The 19,868-nt window shown below is 39.0% G+C and overlaps 1 protein-coding gene across 2 annotated transcripts in view; it reads right to left on the reverse strand.

The window, feature by feature from the left end:
- Positions 1-3,497: 3,497 nt before the first annotated feature.
- The window catches only part of UIMC1 (ubiquitin interaction motif containing 1), a 113,335-nt gene continuing 96,964 nt past the window's right edge, over positions 3,498-19,868 (reverse strand). Inside the window, exons 11-15 of one of the 2 annotated variants that reach the window (XM_037501275.2) lie at positions 9,563-9,641; positions 7,375-7,543; positions 5,722-5,785; positions 4,616-4,658; positions 3,498-4,114 (exon numbers count right to left, since the gene is read on the reverse strand). In XM_037501275.2, coding sequence (XP_037357172.1) covers positions 3,904-4,114; positions 4,616-4,658; positions 5,722-5,785; positions 7,375-7,543; positions 9,563-9,641 — 566 coding nt within the window. In that variant the 3' untranslated portion in view covers positions 3,498-3,903. The remainder of the gene's footprint in view (positions 4,115-4,615; positions 4,659-5,721; positions 5,786-7,374; positions 7,544-9,562; positions 9,642-19,868) is intronic. The other variant, XM_037501276.2, reaches the window with a different exon arrangement.

The following is a 19,868-nucleotide window of genomic DNA, read 5'->3' on the forward strand; positions in this document are numbered from 1 at the left end:
CAGGCACATAGGCGCCCTTTAAGCTGGCCCACCAAGCCCTCCATACCCTTGTTCTGCTGATGCGCTTCCTCCAGCCATCAGACTGTTTCTTGCCATTAGGACTTTGTTCATGCTAATCTGTCTGGAATGACCCCTCCTTTGCCCTCTCTAGCCTTTTTACCTAATTTTTCTTCATTCTCTAAATGACACTTCAGTCATCATCAATGCTGGGGAGCCTTCCCCAACGAGTTACCTCTGGCCCTGACCCCTGCTGTGTGTGGCCTATTGAAATACTCTGGTTTCCACTGTTAAGTCTATAAAATCATCTGTTTAGGTGTTTGTCTTCCCCCACTGTAGTGCAGGTTCCCAGAGAATGTTTCTTACTCATTTTTGGAGCCCCAGGGCCAATTCTAGACTTGACAGGAAATAGGTACCAATTAATTTTTGTTAAATTGAAGAGTCCTCCCACAGCCTTGACAGTTCAGGGCTTTTGAAACTGATAGGCAATAAGCAACCTCTTCCTGCCTTCCTGATGTATGTAGTGACAGCAGCCTATCCACTCTGGATTTATAGTTTCTTCTATCTTCCCACTGGTACTTCTCTCCCATCTACCCACTATCTGCCTCCCCTCACCCCATTTCCATCTATTAAATCAACTTAGGGCCAAAGCTCACAGGTGAGAATGAATCCATCCAAGCCTGAAATTTCCAGTGAGAGGTAGGAGGTATAGTGTAGTACAGAGAGCATCAGCTCTGGCGTTAGACACGCCTGCTTTCAAATAACATCCCATTTACCAGCTATACGACCTAAGGTGAATTTCTTTACTTAATGAGCCTCAGTGTTCCACAAATAAAACATACAGACTAATTTCTCCACAGGATTTGCCTTAGGTTGGGTTCCTCCAGAAGCAGACCTATCTGAATACAAATAGGTTAACTGGGAAGTGATCTGGACCAGGGTTGGGACTAGGATGAAGCAGTGAGGTGATTTAGCACAAAATGTGAAGGCCACTCTGAGTTCACAGTGCCCACCCTGCCTTTACATGCCTTTACAACTCACTCTAGTCCTAGCCCTGATTCAAGAAGCACTGACAGGAAAGCAAGAAGAAAGGAAGAGCGGGAGGAAAGAGGGAGGGAGGGAGGAAGTCAACAGAATATACACTGTTAAATTGCTGTTGAGAGCTACTAAGGCTCAATCCCACAGGGAAACTCTGGGAGAAGGTGGAACACAGCCAACTGAAAGAATGACCTTGGGAGTTGAGGAAGGTGAAGTATTTATCCTCCAATTTCCATCTTTCTAAGGCTAGGGGCTGCCTCAGGGGTCCTAACCTCCAGCACTCCCAGCCTATGCCACACACGAGCCTAGAGAAGTACAAAAGCAGAGGGCTGCAGGTTCTTATAACAGGCTCTTTGGTATGTAATAGAATGGCGAGTGTCCAGGGAGAACAGGTAAGGCACAGCCTCTGCCAGAGAGGGCTATTTTAAGGATAAAATGAAATAACACAACCACAGAGCCTAATCTAGAGATGCCCCCTTCTCTTTCCTAATATGTGGCAATAACTTGTGAAGTTCACAGAGCTTCGCAGTTCTCCATGAGTTGGCAGCACAAGGAGCACTGCTGCTCATTTTTCAGAAGAAGCTAAAGAACACCCACAGGTCCTAGGAGAACCCTAAATGCCCAGGACCCAAGCTTGCCTTGGAAGACTGGTGGTTGATGAAGCCAACACAGTAGAGGGCTCTCTCCTCTAAGAACTTATTTGCACTTCATCTCTGGCTTTTACACCTCTCGTTCTAACACTACTTATGGACATGTAAAATTAGCATCACTTTAATAACAACTGCTGCCACTTACTCATCATCTCTCAAGTGATAGATACCACACCTAGTACCCATTATCTTAAACCTGAGAATCCCAAAGGTATGACTTTTCCCACTTTATGGACAAGGAAATTAGGTTTCAGAGAAGTTAACTTTTATCAGATGCAGTGGTTCAGACTCCGGCTGATGTGGTACTCTTTCTACTTTCTTCACTGTCTCATTAATGCCCTTCCCACAGGACCAGTGGCACAGGAGAGTAAGACAAATAAGCAGCCTTTACAATTGACTGCCCCCTTGGGCGGGAACAACAGTCTAAGGGTAGCTGTTTTCACATGATTCCTATTAGCTATTCCTGGTCCTGCTGATCCACAATTTCGTCCAACAATTTGCCACTGACCCATGTTCTAGGGAGACTGCTCAATTTTAAGCTAAATAATTCACTTTCTAGAATCAGCCATTTCCCTTTTCTTATCTTCAGGCAGAGAGATAAATATACTATATCCTGTTTATAGAGCTCTACCTCCAATAGATTGCCATTTAATGAGAGAGAAGACTAGTAAAAGCTGAGCTGATGGGACATAACTGATAAACTACTTTTCATTGGAAGGAAAACAGGAAAATAATCAATACTAGAGTAAAAATATAGCATTTTCTACAGGACTGAAGGGGTCTCATTGCTATAGACAAAAAGTGGCTTTATTTGTTCCTCTAAGCATTTGCTTCCTCATCTGAAAAATTTGGGAGGGATAATATCTACAGGTTGCCATGAAGATTAAATGTCACTGCCTGAACTACAGTGGTTGCTAAAAAAAAAAGTCTTGTGTGATGTTGGCTGCAGTGTCAGCACCATCCCACACCAAGACATGGAAGCAACACACAGCGCGCCTGCCATCCTGCCATCTGCTAACAGAGTGCTTGTGTACAAAGGCACCTAGGCAGGCAACATGCCTAAAAGGCTGTACAATGCCTTCCATTCCAGCTTCTCTGAGGCCCACAGCCTAGTATTGACTTCATTATCATTTTAAAATAAAGAGACCAATAGCTTTGACTTAATAAATCAGAAGGTAGCAGAGTCTAAGTGGTGACACTTGTTAATACTGTCCAAGCATCCTTCCCTGGTCAGCAGCCACCCCTCACAGTCTTCTATTACATCTTCAAATCAGCTTGAGCCCAAGCTGGCTTTCTTAACAGCCTTGTTTGGTCATATCCCCAAGTAGTTTTCCTGCTATTCAACATCCTCTGTCCTTTGGCGTCCACTCATGCATTGAGGACCACATCTCTACTGTATACTGGAATTTTTCTGGGCAATGTGGTTGAGAATGTATACTTGTCAACAAATGTACTAAAATAGAAGCTATTTCCTATTGCTGGTATGACCTTTGACAGCAAGAGAACCAATCCTGGTTTTAATAGATGAATATCCCTATCATCGCCACTGGTTAATCTAGGAAGAGAAAAAAATTGCATAGAAATTAATAACAGCATTCACTTACAAATTCCTGGGAACAATGGCAGGACAGATCCCTCAAAAGTTCTACACTCTGGCTAAGAATTCTTAATTGCCTAAGTCAGCAAGATGAAGTGATAGGTCACTGAATGGCAGGGATAGCAGAACAAAAAGTAGACTCAGTGCCCTGGCACCTTCCAGAATGTCAAGATCAAGGGACTATCCACACAGGTTAGGAATTGTGCACTATACACTCAATGACTACAGACAGTGCGTCAAAGACCAGTAATAAATTCATTTGGAATCATGTAATTTATGTCTGAGAACTAGCTCCACAATTAAAATACTCCCATCCCAAATCCCACAACACAGAGAAAAAATGAAAGCAAAATCTTGTTGAAGTAAAATTTCATACAAACATAGATAAATATATTTAAATTTTCTTTTAACGATTCAAACAGACTGTTATAAAACAGAATACTATACACAGATATTGGTATAGATTATAGAAAACATAAAAACTAGAACGCTGAAATGGTGCTGGTGCTGAAAACTGCAGGGCTGAAACTTACTCAACAAAGAACTGGAGGCCACTAAGGCTTAATGAACATGGCCCACCCCTACTGCTAATGGCTTTGTCAACCTTTGGACCCTAGAAATTCAGGATTTTCTCCTTCTTCCTCTGCCTGCTTTGGTCCTTGTCCGGCTACCCGATGGGACATTAAGTTGCTTTTTGAAGTCCACTAAGCAATCTGTGGCTTCTGATATAGAAACAAAAGACTTGATAGGAGACTCATTTAAGTCAAGATGTGCAAGGGGATCCTGCATGTCTCTGCTGCAGCCTGCCTCTTCCATTCCTGGTGAAGGCACCCTAGAGAGAAGGGGGAAAAATTTTGAATTCAATATATATCAACTACTGAGCACTAAGTACACATAATGTATTTTACCATATATTGTAAGTGCACATAAACTTTGCAATACTCTAAATAAGTACTATCATTCTCCTTTCACAGATGAGCACACAGGGTAAATCATATACCTATAGCCACACAGTTAGGAAGGAGAGAATGAGGATCCAGACTCCAATTCTCAAGCTATTTGAAATCTAAGTCAGAAGACCAGGGCTGGGTAGGTGGGGTTAGAAAGGCAGAGATGAGTATTACACAGCTTATGCTCTGCATGCTTTAACACCATGAGTGAACTGAGCTAGTTACCCAATTCTTAGCCCAGATATATGGAGGTGACCAAGTTACACAGTTCCAGTGATTTCTACTTCAACAGTTTGAATATCACACTACACACAGAAACCGGACCAAGTCTATACTTTTCTAGAACTGCTGGCAGCCACACTTTAGCACACATCCCAATTCACCTGTAGGCTCTTATTTCCGAAGACTTGGTTTTTATCTCTGCATCTGTGATAGGAAAGAAAAAGAATATTTTGAGTAGTGTTGTAATCTATCACTTTTCAGTGATCTTGTGCTTCCTGTGTTCTGGGCACTGCTTCTCACCAAGCTTATCCAGGAAGCCCAGATCCCCAAACCATTAGACCAATGGAATGTAAGCTTTAGCATCCACTAGGCTCAGTCCAAGAAATTCTGAGGTGAATACTTGAATGAACCACTTCAGAATAAATCTATTTCAAGTCTGGACTCTAGGAACAAGGAGTTTCCAAGGGAAATGTGCCACCTGCAGAGATTCACAACCTGCTGATATAGAGGCAGTAGGATGTGGAGTTCGGAAACACTGCCTTTTTATAGCCATCAGAAGGAACAACAGATTTGTTTGGTGGGATGAACTATTAGAACTAGATGGTAGGCAAAAATCACCAGGCTTACGGAAAAGCTCCCATCCCATCTGCATCTAGTGAATTTTAACAGTAACAACTAATAACAACAGTAATAAGAGCAGCTAACATTTATCAAGAGCCTACTGACACCAAAGAATATGTTTGGAGTTTGCAATCTATGAAGTTGGTATTACTAACTATAGGCAATGCTCTTAACCAATCCACTTTACTGCTTCCTAAATAGGACTTTGGCCCAAAGAGATAGAATTACTTCCTATAATTCCTCAGGATCACAGGATGGGACATTAAGTTAAAGGTAACATATGAGTGATGCATAAAACATTAGAAAAAGGTAGTAATGTCTGCATATCTAGTCTTCGACGCATGTTCCTTTACAAGGTATTTGGAGTCTGTGATTGGGAAATGTTTTTTCCCAGTTCAACAGGTATTCCAGAAAGTTCAGGTTTTATAAAGCCTGAAATAAAACACCTGATGAATAGGCTAAAACAGGGCATCATCTCCCCCATCTTCCTTAGGGAAAGATGACTCAACTTGAGTCTCAAAGACTGGCTGATTGGGTCAAATGTTCATATATATAACTCCAACAAATAGTCAGGGAGTTGGCAGTAGCTATGTTCCCTGGAAGGCCTTAGACAGGAGCTCAGAAAATTGGTTCTAGGGTTCCTCACCTGCAGTCTCATGCTCTGACCCTTCCAAGAGATTAAGGAGATGGCTTCCACTGCGACTTTTTTCCTGTGAGAGAGAAAAATAAAAAGTTACTTCATGGCAGAGAGCTTAAAATACAGCTTCCTTGCCCACATCACACCTGTCTCCAAAAGAGAAAAGGTGTGGGACACAGCTCTAAGAAAATCTTTTGCTTTCTAATAAATGATGGTACACAAGTAAAAAGGTAACCATGATAAAGAGAAGATATCTTTATACCAGGACTATTAGCCAAGAATGGTAACTGAATTAAGGCAAATTATTCCACCATATTAAAGAATAGTAACCTTTGACCTATGATAAATTAGAAGAGATTTAAAATAGAAAATAACAGTTTCAAGATAGCTTCTAGAGGTTCTATGATATAAGGACTTAAATATAAGCCCCAATTCCATATCAATACCTCAAAGTCATCCTATTCATACAGGGGTCACTCTTTCTTCTGTCATGACAGCTAACATTTCCCCATCTTAGTGTGTGGTAACTGCCACGTGAGGCGATGACTACTATGTGACTCAGCCTAGAATATGGAGTTGTTACTTTATCTTTGATCCAAATCTAGACTTGCTCTTCCTGATCTCTAATCACAAAGTCCAGAAAGTACATCCACCTTCCCAGTGACCAGTTATCAGACTCCACAGCTTCCCAAGGTCAGGTACCCAAGTTCAACAAAGTTGATCTATAGATATGTTCCTGACAGTGGAGGTAAAACTGGGTATCCTTTCTGAAAAGCAACTGGGTGGTAAGTTTCAAGTGATGTTTATACCCACTGCCCTAAGAGTTTCACTTTAGGAAATCTATTCTAAGGAAATAGTAAGTGGCACAAAGACTTATTAATGTTTTAAACACTGCCTTATGATACAGATGAACTGGAAAGAGACTGAATGTTCAATAATATGAGAATAGTTAAGTGACCATTTGTGTGATATAAACACTGAGTAATTTCTTAAAATATACCCAGGAAGGTATCTATACTACAATGTTAAGTGTATACACACTCACATACACAGATAATGTGTGTCTGTATGGGGGAAGAGGGCATGGGAAGTTGTGCCAACTACCTTAAAAACTCACAGGAAAAAGGCTAGAAGAAAATAGGCCAAAATATTAAGTTATCTGAGTAGCTAAATCATGGATGATAATTTCCCGATTCTTTATATTGTTTAACTTCCTGTATTTTCTACAATGAGGATAAATTACTTTTTTAATTAAAAGAAATAATTTTGAAAAGCACAAATCTTGCTTCAAGAGAAACAGAAGAGAGAGCAGGAAGAACAGAGGGAAAGAGGTAAGGAAAAAAAACTCAGAACAGAACTGTGGAGGGTTAAGGAGTTTATTTTGTTTTTTGGGGTTTTTTTGTTTGTTTGTTTGTTTTTTGTTTTTGCATAAAAGAACTGGGGTGTATGCCAGAGGTGCTGTGGGTGAGAGGATTCACCAGATACAGAGTGGGGAGCAGAAGAGATGGATTTTACTGAATTATACTGCTAAGGAGAGGAGTGGGCAAGCCAGGAAAGGTCTGCCTTGCCATATGAGTCAGCTCCCTGGCTGGGGATGGAGGTGATAGCACTGAGGACACCAGGGAGGACCAAGAAGTGTTTCTTAAAAAATCCCACACATACCTTTGGGTTCTTCAACTGCTGTCGCTTCCCCTCCACAGTTGCATATACTCTCTCACTTTCTTCAGACCCACCTCCTTTGTCTTTCCTTGCAAGCTGGAGACAGGACTCTACATGATCCTGATACTCCCTTAATGAAAGCAGGGATTTACAGAGATAACACTTTTCATTCCTAGCCAACCAGAAGGAAAAGGGGAAAAAAGAGTTTTTAAAATTTGCTTTTGCCACCGGGCTTCTAGATATGTCTCAAATTGTGTTTTTACATCTTAAAGTTATTCTGTGGGAAAGACATGTCAACCAATGCAGATTTGCTCAGCAGGATTGCCAATAAAACTAACCCGACGCCAATCAAAAGGACTGAGTGATTAGCGGTTTTCCCTGGCTGTTTCTCTGTACCCTGCTGTTGCAGCAGTGGGATGGTAATGAAATCAGCTCTTCTAACTATTTCAAACAATGCTGATTGCTCTTCAGACATAAAATATTCTGTCAAACTCTTCTGAAATTAAGTGTAATAGTTTTTTCAAAGGGAAGTTAAATTTTAGATAGAAAAAGGAGCACCAAAAGCATTAAATCAAGATGACATTTTTACCAGGGTGGATGAAGTTGTCTGATTAGTAAATCAAGTCTGTCTATATGCTGATTTCCTTAATTCTACAACCTGAAACATCAACTAGGAAGTTACCAAAACCATGTAGTTCTGGCAGAGGCTTTTGCATAATTTCACACACACAGTTATTTTTAGAGGAAATTGTGTCCTTGAGTTAAGGTTTATTGGGCATCAGTGAAAATGGGGACAAAGAAAGACAATGAACATTTAAGTATTTTTCTCTGAGAACTGATGCAGGGCCTTTAAGTACAATATCTTAATTAATTCTTTGGCCCTCATAGGAAGGTACTATTCTTGCCAAGATCCTACAGCTAATAATTATAGTAGCCAGGTCTGCCAGATTCATAAGGTCATCTGAGTTGCTTTGTTTTTAAAGATCATCCTTGTTTTAAGTAGATAAAGAAAAATTTCCAAAGCATACTATCTTAGATTTATAGCAAGAGAGATCTGGACTAGCTCTAAGGAAGAATTTCTTTGTAGGTGTTTAAAATTAGAGAAATAAGTACTTAATCATTTGGAAAAATGGGGTTAACGCTGCCTTATGAGAAAAGCTAAACTAGTGTACCCTTCAAGGTTTACCAATTAATCCTAAAAGCATTTATTAATCCCCACTATGTAGAGACAGCAGCACTGTGTGGAAAAAGCATAATAAATTTTGAGTCAGGTAGACTTTGCCAATTCTGACCACATAATCTTAATTTCATAATTTATCTTCAGATTCTTAATCATTTTTTTAAAAAAAGAATATCTTATCAACTACTGTGAGTTATAAAGTAAATGAATCACCTACCATAATGGCTGATACATATTAGGTGCTCAACAAATAGCTATTATAGTTACAGCTGTCTCAGATACATTTTATTAGAACCTAGGGATACAAAGCATGAATGAAAGCAAGTATCTATCTTCAAATAACAGCCAGAGAGACAGAAATGTCAAAAATGGAAAAAAAAGAAAAAAAAATACTGCAACACAGCTTGTGATGAATACTACCCACATAATAGTAGGATCTCAAAGGAGCAAGTGAGTAGGCCGTGCTCAACTGGATTAGGGGAGGCAGCCATGCAATTTAGGATCTAAGATACGTGTTTCAAAGATATTCTGCCTAATAACTAAGTGCGCTAATGTACTACTGGTAATGGGGAGTGGGGGGAAGTGAAGAGGGTACTTACACCTGCCCCCACCCTTTGTCAAGCCAAACCCACAACCCAAGCAAGTCTTCTGTATTGCCCAACCTTTTGCAACTCAACTTCTGTATCATTACATAGCAAAATAGCTCACTGCTTCCCCAAAGCACCAAACACCAATATATAAAACACCAGTATATATAAATTCAAAAAGAACAGAAAGCTAAGAGCAATGTGGAAAGTGAGTGGGTGGCAGAATTTTTTAAGGGTGATTAAAAGGGATACAGAGGCCACCTACACTGACATAAAATGGGAATAAGAAAAAGAAAGGTAGGCACCTAACCAATGAAGTGACTGGCAGACCAAAGGAAACCTGGGTAAGAGGAACTGGTCTCTTTATTCATTGCAAGCAATGGTATGTTAAACAAGAGCTCTCTGTAAGAGCATACCCACTTACTTGTCAATGTCTAGGGAAGTCTGAGCAGCTGTCCCACTGTCGCTCTTGCTCTTAGCTTCTTTTTGTCTCCGAGTCAACACTTTCAGAACAACAAATGAGACAGGAAAGTTAAGAAAAACTGTTAGTTGGCAATAGATTCTGAATACGAAAGACAAAATGTATAGTTAAAAATCCTACTTCAGATAAGCTCTGTCTGGGAAACCTGGCCTTAAATAGAGAATCACGCCTCTAACGCATGTATAGAAACTGCTGCCACAAGATGTTCCCCTATTTGCCATGAGCACTACAGATCTATCTACTCCACACCTAGAAATGTTTGTGTGTAATACCCCAACCTGCAGCACTTGAAGGACAGAGAGCTATGCTTCGCAACCAAAATTTCCAATCAATGAGGCTCTCTATGTAATAGAGTAATAATAGCTACATCTAAGAGCCCACAATAGCGCCAATCTTGACAAAATTCTGCACTCTGCCCCATTTCCAAGTAAGAAAGCTGGAGCTCAGAATGGTTAGCACGGTGAGTCTCTCCCACTATACCCTGACCATCTTCCAACTCTAGATGTCCAATACAGACAGCTTTAACCCCAGTGATATACAAATACTTTGTCTCACACCAAAAAAACCACATCTGTTTATAAAAACCAAGGTCTTTTAAAGGGTCTTGGAGGTTACTGAATCAAGTGTTTTCCAGTCTTCATTCCTTGTTGTAACAGGAAAACTTGTGACCATCTCACTTCAAATCACGCCTTCCTTCCTTCCTGACACTGGAAATCCCCATGAAAGAGAGGTTAGGAAAGTTATCAGTTCACAAAACAATTTAGGCTGTGACACATTTGTCTAGTCCAGAGGTCAATACACTTTCTGTAAAGGGCCAAATTTAGTATTTTAGGATTGACAAGCCAAATATTTTTGTCACAACACTCAACTCTGCAGTGTAGAAGGTAGCCATAAATAGCACATAACTGAGTGTGGTGAGTTCCAATAAAACTTTATTTATAAACACAGCTGTCTGTCTAAATTTGACCCCCTGCTGGCCATTGTTTACCTACACTTTTAGCCCAACCTCCTATTCATAACAAATGCCTTCTCTAAGCATCCCTAACATGTAATCACACTGTTTCAATCCATTCACTGCAAAGAATTCACTTTCTCTTAAGGAAAGCCATTCTATTGCTATACAACAATCTGGCTCAATCTGCATTAAGTGAAGATCATAGGAATAAGTTTGTTACCTTTTCCACAAATCAGGTCTTTGAACATTTTACAAAGTGAAATTACAATATTGGGTTTACTCAGCTGTCTATCCCATTAAAATGTAATCTCCTTCAAATTAGGGACTCTACGTAGTCATTAAGTAAATCCCTAATAAGACTTGGGTTGCAGAACCTTTTGAGCACCTAGGTTAGCTCTAATCCAACCCTCCAGACTGACACTATTATTCTATTCTATTAAAAGGTATGCAAACAAACTCAAAGGAATGAACTTCACCAAATTATTACAACTAGTAAGCAGAACACATGATAGAATCTAGATCTGATTCCCATACCAATAATGTTTTACCTTCCTAGCAAACTTCCTCTATGTACACTCCAATTTGTCAGCCTCTCTTTATATGTGTGACACCCCAAAACTCAACAAGCAGTCTGACCAGAAAAGAGGACAGAAGAACTACAAACTATCTTATGTGGACTCATACTGTAATTTGGCCAAGGCTGTTTGTTTAATTGACAGTCCAAAAATATTATTGGCTTAAATTGAGCAATTAAGATCCATCATCTAGGCTCCCCTCTCAAAGCATCTTCAAATAAAATGTTATCAACACAGGTCTCTCTTAGTTACTAAAATTGTTGGGTATCCCGACCCCCTATATACAAGACTTTATATTTGTCCCTGTTCTTTTTAGTAGAACATTCCAGTCTGTTGAGTTCTGCAGTCTTGATTCTGCCATCTGATATTAACTCTCTTTTCCAGTTTTGTGTCAACTGCAGATACAACAAGTATGCTTTCCACATCTGCATCCAAGTCACTGGGGAAAAATGGTCGTAAAAGATATAACCAATGAGGGAGCCCTCCCTAGTGGCACAAGGGGTTGAGAGACAGGCACTATGAAGCTATCCACAGACACTGTAGTACGAGTTCAATCCCCGGCCAGGGAGGTGACCCACATGGCGCAGCAGACCTCTCCTGACTCACCCGCTGCTCCTCTCAGCAGTGTATTTCAGTCAATCTGCCTGTTCTGTTCCCCACTCTGTCTCTGGTGAATTCTCTCACCCTCCTGCGCTTCTGACTGTACCCAGTGCTTGTATAAATAAATAAATAAATCTTTAAAAACAAAACAAAACAAAACAAATATTTATTGAGAATCTTCAATGTACAAGTCACTTGGGGAGAAAGGAAATTATAAAGAGAAGACTTGTTCTTAAGGAGCTTACAATTTACTAAGGGAGACAGAACATATATACACTGAAATAACTATAAAACACAGTATAAAGATATGCATAACAAAACAAGATCATACATACAAGCAACTATTAATAGTGTATATACACTCTGGGGAAGATGATAGAAACAACTAGAGATTAGAATAGAAGGAAGGTATAGGTTTCACTATATACTTTTCTGTACTATTGAATTAAAAAGTAAAGAGGAGGGGGGAAGGGAAACCAGGTCTTAAAGAGGTCTTAAGCATGGGTTAGAGCACAGATTTTTTAAAGTAAAAATAAAGTACTGCAGGAGAAAAACATCCTGGACATAGTTGTATAACTACCTTCCAATCCACCTCCTATTCTATCAGTCAGCCCACATTTCTCCATCTATGTACAAGGACGTCATGAGAGATTTTATCAAGTGCCTTGCTAAAATCAATTCTTAAAAGGTTGGCACCTCACAGATTACAGAATCCTTTAAGGGTTGTTTTCTCACTCTCTATTTCTATTTGTCCCTCATCTAGACTACCAAGTATTTTTCCAAAAGGAATACTTGGAAACCACTCCAAAGACTGGGCTAGAAAAAGAATTAATTGCTTTCAGCTCTTTATATATACCTCTATTGCATTCAGCACATTTCTGTTATTTGTTTATATGTCAATTTCCTTTCTATGAGGTATAACTTTCTGAATTCAGAGGTTCTAGGTTTTGTTTTAATCTCTTCAACATCCTCAGCAGAGTCTAGGACAGATTAGATGTTAATAAATATTTGCCAAATTAAATCAGCAGTAGATTCAAGGGGGAAAAAAAGAACTCTTATTTTATGAAACCTACTCTGTGCCAGGCCCTTAATAAAATATAATCTCTGATCCTTATAACAACCCTGTGGGGCACATATCATTATTTATATTTTGTAAGTGATGAAACATTAAGTAACCAAAACCAAAAAGTTACCACAGTAACAAAGAAACATGGCACCAGGAATGCAATGCAAGCCTGACTTTAAAAAAGAGTATGTTCTTCTACAGGAGAAGGCTGCAGGAAAATAAGAGGGTAAAGGATAGGAAAAGAAAAAGTAGTGAGTGGGTAAGTGATAAGAATCTGAGAGGAGATACTTAGCAGAGGGGTGGGAACTATGTGCTAACTCAATTATTATTAAAGGTAACGATCAGAGTGGACTGTAATGGGCACTGCGAAATCTGCTGCTCCTACAAAAGAGCAGCAAAGTTTAAGTTGCTCTAAAAGAGCCACCTACTCCAGTTTATAAAGTAGGGACAGCCATTTCAACTAGCTGCAGGCAAGGAGTTCATTATGAAATTTATTTTTTTTAAAGATTTACTTATTTATTTATACAAGAACCAGGGTACAGGCCAGACGTGCAGGAGGGTGAGAGGATTCACCAGAGACAGAGTGGGAAACAGAACAGGCAGACTGACGAAATATACTGCTGAGGGGAGCAGCAGTAGCAACAGGAGAGGTCTGCTGTGCCATGTGGGACCCTCGCTGGCCGGCCAGGATCGAACTGGCACTGCAGAGGCTGCGGGCAGCTTCACAGTGCTGCACTCAACTGCCTGCACCACCAGGGGAGGCCCCATTATGAAATTTAAATCCAAAAATCTAGATGCTGGTGACAACACAGTCAAAGATTTCAAAAGGAAACAGTGGAATTTGAGGATAATGATCATGAAAACATCTACCAGGCAAGGTGAGCAAAACAGAGAAAAGGAGACCAGTGAGAGTGAAGGAAGGAACCACCTATAAATCTACAAACATCAACTGGTAAATATACCACCAGATGGAAAATACCCTAAGGTGAACTGCACTCTGGGACTTGTTTAGCACTGTACAGATACTTCAGAATTGGCCAGAAGATATCTAAGTTGGGATTCTCCTAGCTGTGCAGCCCCAGGCAAGTTCCTTAGCAGAGCTGAAACCTACAAAGTGATATAATATCATCCACTCTCACAGGCTTTGGTAAGAATTACATCAGATAATTTGGCAAACATGGGTAGTTGTTATATAATTCTCTTCATTATTCTTCCAGATTTATTTCTTAGCCTCCAAGATTTAGGCCCATCTTTAGAACCAGTGCCTACAAGTCTGTCTATAATTTGGGTTAGGTTTTAATCTTAAATGGTTCCCATACTAATTTGCACAAACAGGAATGACAAGTAAATAACCAACTCATTACAGAACAATTATCAATAATACGTAAATATCAGCATATTCCTTTCCAAAATCCAAAGACATCAAAAGTAAAATCATATGGCCTAGAAGTGTAAAGAGTGAAGACAACAGCTCCTTGAGAAAAGTAGAAATTACATATAAAAAGAAGAGAGGTTTGGCAGCATGACAGTAGTTAGCCTTCTCAGTTTGAGGACACAGAGCTGTATGTGCTTCTGCTAAGAGTGGCCTTCCCTAACCTCCCACTTCCTCAGTGGGATATAAGAGGAAGAAGAGTAGGCACTCCATCTACAAGTTGCTGGCCTCCACTAAAACCAGCTCCAATAAAAAGGCTACCATTAGAACAACTAATCAACCATCCTCTGAGAGTGGATATTTTAAATCTTAATTAGCATTAAATGTAATTTAAGATTCTGCTCCTCAATCCCATGACCAAATTTCAAGTGCTCAATAGCCATGTGTGACTACTGGCTACCACAATTGACTTCACAGTTATAGAACATTCCTGTCATTGCAGACCATTCCACTGGATAGCCCTTCTCCTTTAAGAGAGTCAGGACTAATCATATCATATCTTAAATCTCTTTACCTTGGACATGATGAGAAACCCAAGCATCCTCTGGCATCCCTCATCACTTAAGATTCTCATCCCCCTCGTGACTGTAATCTGTCATCTGGAGGGACTTTTCTAAAATGAATCAATCTCCTACTCCTAGTCTTAAAATGACTCTGGTATTCATGTCAGTGATTAACAAAATTCCCAACATTATTAACTTCCTCTGTGACTGCTCCCTTCATCTTCCTTTAACTTAAAAACGATTGTCCTCTGAGGACCCTTCTTCTATTTATATCTTTCTCAAGTACTGGATGTTACATCTCAACACAGCACTACCAACCTAGAGATGGCATAAATATTCTCCTTACTCTTGATGTTGCTTCCAGAGTATACTGGTATACTGTAAAGACCTAGTTTGAAGAACAAACCATTGTGCTGCCCCTGCCTCTCCACCCTGGGAGTCATCTACTAGTCTCCTGGTTACCTCCCCTCCACCAGCTATCTCTCATCCTGACCATTCACTGTATTTTTCTTCACCACTCTCTCCAGCATTCCTGGTGACTTCATTACCTATATTTTAGACTGAGGCATATGAAGTGGCAGTTTTTGTAGGTTCAACCTAAGGTATGAGTCATTCAGTACTCTGTTATCTTAGTTCTTGACCCCTTGGTGGATCACACCTTCTCATTCTTTCTCAAGTGAGCTCTTGAGAGAGGAGTAAGCCTTATGCCCTAAGGCATCCATTGTTATGTAATGAGTAAAACTCTGTTCTGTGCATCAGGTACATTCCACCCTTAGATGTAAACAGTTTGTACATTTTTTTATGTTCTGCGGTTCTGATGAGAAACCCTGATTGAGCTACTTCGAAGATCTCAATTTCAGATGTCCTATTCTCTGATCACTGCCATCCTTTCCAATTACTCCTTCTAATATTTTAACCCTGATAATCCTTTAGTTCCACTGAGGTGTCTAACTCCAGACACCTTTTCACTGTCCATGACCCTGATACATCCATACTTTCCTTCTGACCTTAGATCTCAGTTATCATATTAACAACTCCCTTGGATCTTACCTCAATTTATTTCTAATTTCTACTGTACTCCCTGGCAAAATCCAAATTTGGTTAAATCCAACTCTCTACCTAAATCCAACTCTCGCTACCCTAAACAGCACATATTGGATGAGCTCACATATATTTAAGACCACAAACCTCAAGTAGTCCCTCAGCCTAGCAACTCTAATATGTTTCCATGGTCAGTTATTCTTCTGCTCTCCCAAAGACTATTTCACATCTTACCCATTCTCCTCAGTCCTACTATAACCATGCTTACCCTGCTATCACCATTCTTTTCTGTTTTAATACAACTTTATTGAGAAACATTTCACATACTATACCATTTTTCCATTTAAAGCATGTAATTCAATTTTTCATATATTTAAAAAGTTGTACAACTATTACCACCATCAGCTTTACAACAATTTCATTAACTGAAAAAGAAACCTGTCCCTATTTTAACAGTCATTTACCATTTTCCCCAAACTCTCAAGGCAACCACTAATCTGCTTTATATCTCTATGAATTTGCCATTCTGGTCATATCACATAAATGGTATCATATAAAATGTGGGTTTTTGTGACTGGCTTCTTTCATTCAACGTGATTTCAAAGTTCACAAACACTGTAGCAGATGTCAGTACTTAACTCCTTTTTTCTCCATAGTAACTGAACCATCTTACATTCCCACCAACATTGGACTGGGGTTCCAATTTCTTCACATTCTCACCAAAAATATGTTATTTTTTATTTTCTTGTTTTAATTAGCCACCCTAGTGGGTATGAAGTGGTATCTCATTGTGATTTTTGACTTGCATCTCCCTAATGACTAAAAATGCTGATTATATTTTCATGTGCTCATACATTGCCTTTGAGAAATATCTATTTAAGTCCTTTATTTCAATTGAGTTGTTTGTCTTTGCTGTTGTCAAGTGCTGAGAGTTCTTTATGTAGTCTGGAATCTAGTCCTTACCAGACATGATTGCAAATACTTTTTCCCATTAAGAGAGAAAACCATTAGGTGAGTGTTTGTTTTTTTAATTTTCTTTTCACAAAGGATAGTGTATCCTTTTGATACACATGTTTCATGTTTTTTTTTTTTTTAAGTTTTATTTATTTATTTATTTATTTATTTAAAAAGATTTATTTATTTATTTATTTAAAAAGATTTATTTACTTATTCATACAAGCACTGGGTACAGTCAGAAGCGTGGGAGGGTGAGAGAATTCACCAGAGCCAGAGCAGGGAGCAGAACAGGTAGAGTGACGAAGTACACTGCTGAGGGGAGCAGTGGGTGGCAGGAGAGGTCTGCGCACCATGTGGGACCCTCGCCTGGTGGCAGGGGATGGAACTTGTGCTGCTGAGGCTGCGGGCAGCTTCGCAGCCCAGCGCTCAACCGCTGTGCCACCAGGGAAGGCCCATGTTTTATGTTTTGATGCAAAATGGTCAATGTATGAAGTTCCACATAGCTATATTTTTTCTTCTGTTGCTTGTGCTTTTGGTGTCATATGTAAGAATTCATTGCCAAGTACAAAGTCATGAAATTCTACCCCTAAGAGTTTTAGCACTTAATATTCAGTTCTTGATCAATTTATGCATATGGTGAAAAGTAGGCTCCAACATTTTCTTTTGCATGTGGATATTCAATTGTCCCGCACCATTTGTTGAAATGATATTCCCCAACTATCTTGTCCTGATACCCTTGTTAAAAATCTATTGCCCATAAACACATGGTTTTAATTCTGAACTCTCAATTCTATTTAATTGATATATACATATGTATGTATGTATATATGTGCGTATCTTTATGCCAGTACCACCCTATCTTGAGATTAGTAAATTGTAAAATCAGGAATTATGAACCCTCAAGTTTGATCTTTAAAAGTGTTTTCACTATTCTGGATCCCTTTAATTTCCCAAGATCCAAAAATGGAATTTTCATTAACCCAGTTGCATGGGCCAAAACCTTGGTGTCCCCTGAGTCTTCTCTTTCTCTTATACTCCAACAAACCCTATAGGTTTGGCCTTCAAAATACATGCCAAAGTTGCTCAGTGCACTGCAGTCACTGTGGCATTCCTGCTACTCTAAGGAGTATGCCAAACACACTCTTGCCTTAGGGCCTATTTATACTTAACCCTTTTACCTAGAATGATTGTATTCAAATATACAATTTGAATACCTCAAAAAGCCTTCTTCGATCTTTTTATTTAAGAAGATCCCCTTCCCTGGTCTTGGTCATTCTCTATCCCCTGTTCTTGCCTTAATTTTCTTAAATTTTATTTAAGATATGTAATCTTAAAAAGCTTAAGAATGTAAGCTTTATGTGAGCACAGACTTCTCTTGTGTCCAGGCTGTAGCCTAAGGTGGCATAGCAGCATCTAGATTATGGATTCTAGATGAACATCAACTGACTGTTGGTAAAGAGGAGTAAATACAGTATAAACATCACAGTCATGTGAATTACTCAGGCAGAACTTCTCTAAGTTGAGCAGTCTGTGGTGTGCTTAGTCAGAAACCTGAGTCAACGTTGTCTTCTCTTATTCTGACCCTTAATCACAAATTGTGATTGGTTTTCTCACCAAGCAATTCTCAGGTCTGTCCACTGCCATTGACACTGCTTCATTACATGTCTCCCTGTTTCTAGTCTCAAAACCTTCAATTCATATTTCATACTGTTCCATGAATAACTCAGGCCCAGCATTAAAACTAGCAGTACTCAGGAAGTCTTCCCTGATCCAAGAAGGCCCCAGTCTCTACATTCAAACAGGACCCCACACTAAGAGTTTATCTAATACAGCACTTCTCATACAACATCTGAATTATTACTTTACCTATTCATCTCTTCCACTTAATCACTTCAGTATTCCACATTCCCGCCACAAAATTGACACTCAATATAAATGCATATTTAATGAAACAATTTGGAAAGATAGTTTTTATTCATACGTTTGAGGTATTTTCTTGGTTTTAAGAAAAGAATATTTTTTAATGACTTAGATAAAAGTATCTTTAAAGCCCTATCTGAAATAACTTGAAACAGGCTCTCTCTGCTCATTCCATTCAATAAATACTTATCTTCTCCCAGGTACTAGATTTGATAATGTTTTCTACTAGTGATCATTTCTACCTCTAAAACCCAATATAAATATGTTGATAGTTCCTAAACTATCAGTACCTATGTTGCCAATTTTTTTTCAGCGACTACATACCATTTTCATAAATGCCCTAAAAAGATAGGAAGTCCATTTTACCGATGAGTAAATAAAGCTCAGAGGCCTTGATTCTAATAAATACTTTTGTCTAGCACCTGATTCCTATAAATACCTGGTCTTGAATCTGATTCCTAGTCTGTTACCCTCTAAAGCAAATACCAAAATAGCAAACTGCCTTCTTTGCTGCAGAAGCCCCCTGTCTTTACTCAAGTTGTAGCAATTTCCTTTCAAGTTTAGAGACAAGTTTGCTTTCCCTAGAGTTACAATTTAATGTTGAGCTCTTGACCTTAAAACTTCAGTGCTGCTATAGTTATTCCTGCATCTCAAGTATTATCATAGCTTGCATAACACCTGTCTATACAAAGACAAAAGTATTCATACAAAAATATTCTTAGCAGTGCTCCCCACCTCCAAGCTACATGGAAGAGTCAATACTGATAATAATCTTTAAACCACACAATTCTACTACAGATATAAAGGGGCTAGTCCCATTCTATTTTTATGAACAAAATCCCTTAATTTATGAGGTATTAAATAATTTACAGGTCTTAGAAAAAAGTCACTTCTTTAGTTTTACTAACACTTTATATTATTATAGGTCAATCTTTTTCTTAAATAGCTAGGATTTTTATTTAAGCAAATTGGCAATGCATATCTAGAATTTTAAAATAATTCATATCTCTGATGCATGAATTTTGGGAATCTACTCTGAAGAACCATCTGAATTTTAGCTGAGACTATAAGACAAATACATTTTATCAAAGCATTATTTACAGCAATGAAAATCTAAACAACCCATGGTTCAAATACAGGGTGAAATACTATACTGAAATATAGACTGATTCCAAAGAAAGACTAAAATAAACCAAAATA

Source organism: Talpa occidentalis, unplaced genomic scaffold (genome assembly GCF_014898055.3).
Source record: "Talpa occidentalis isolate TD23 unplaced genomic scaffold, MPIMG_talOcc4v2.1 talOcc4.9, whole genome shotgun sequence".
NCBI lineage: Eukaryota > Metazoa > Chordata > Mammalia > Eulipotyphla > Talpidae > Talpa > Talpa occidentalis.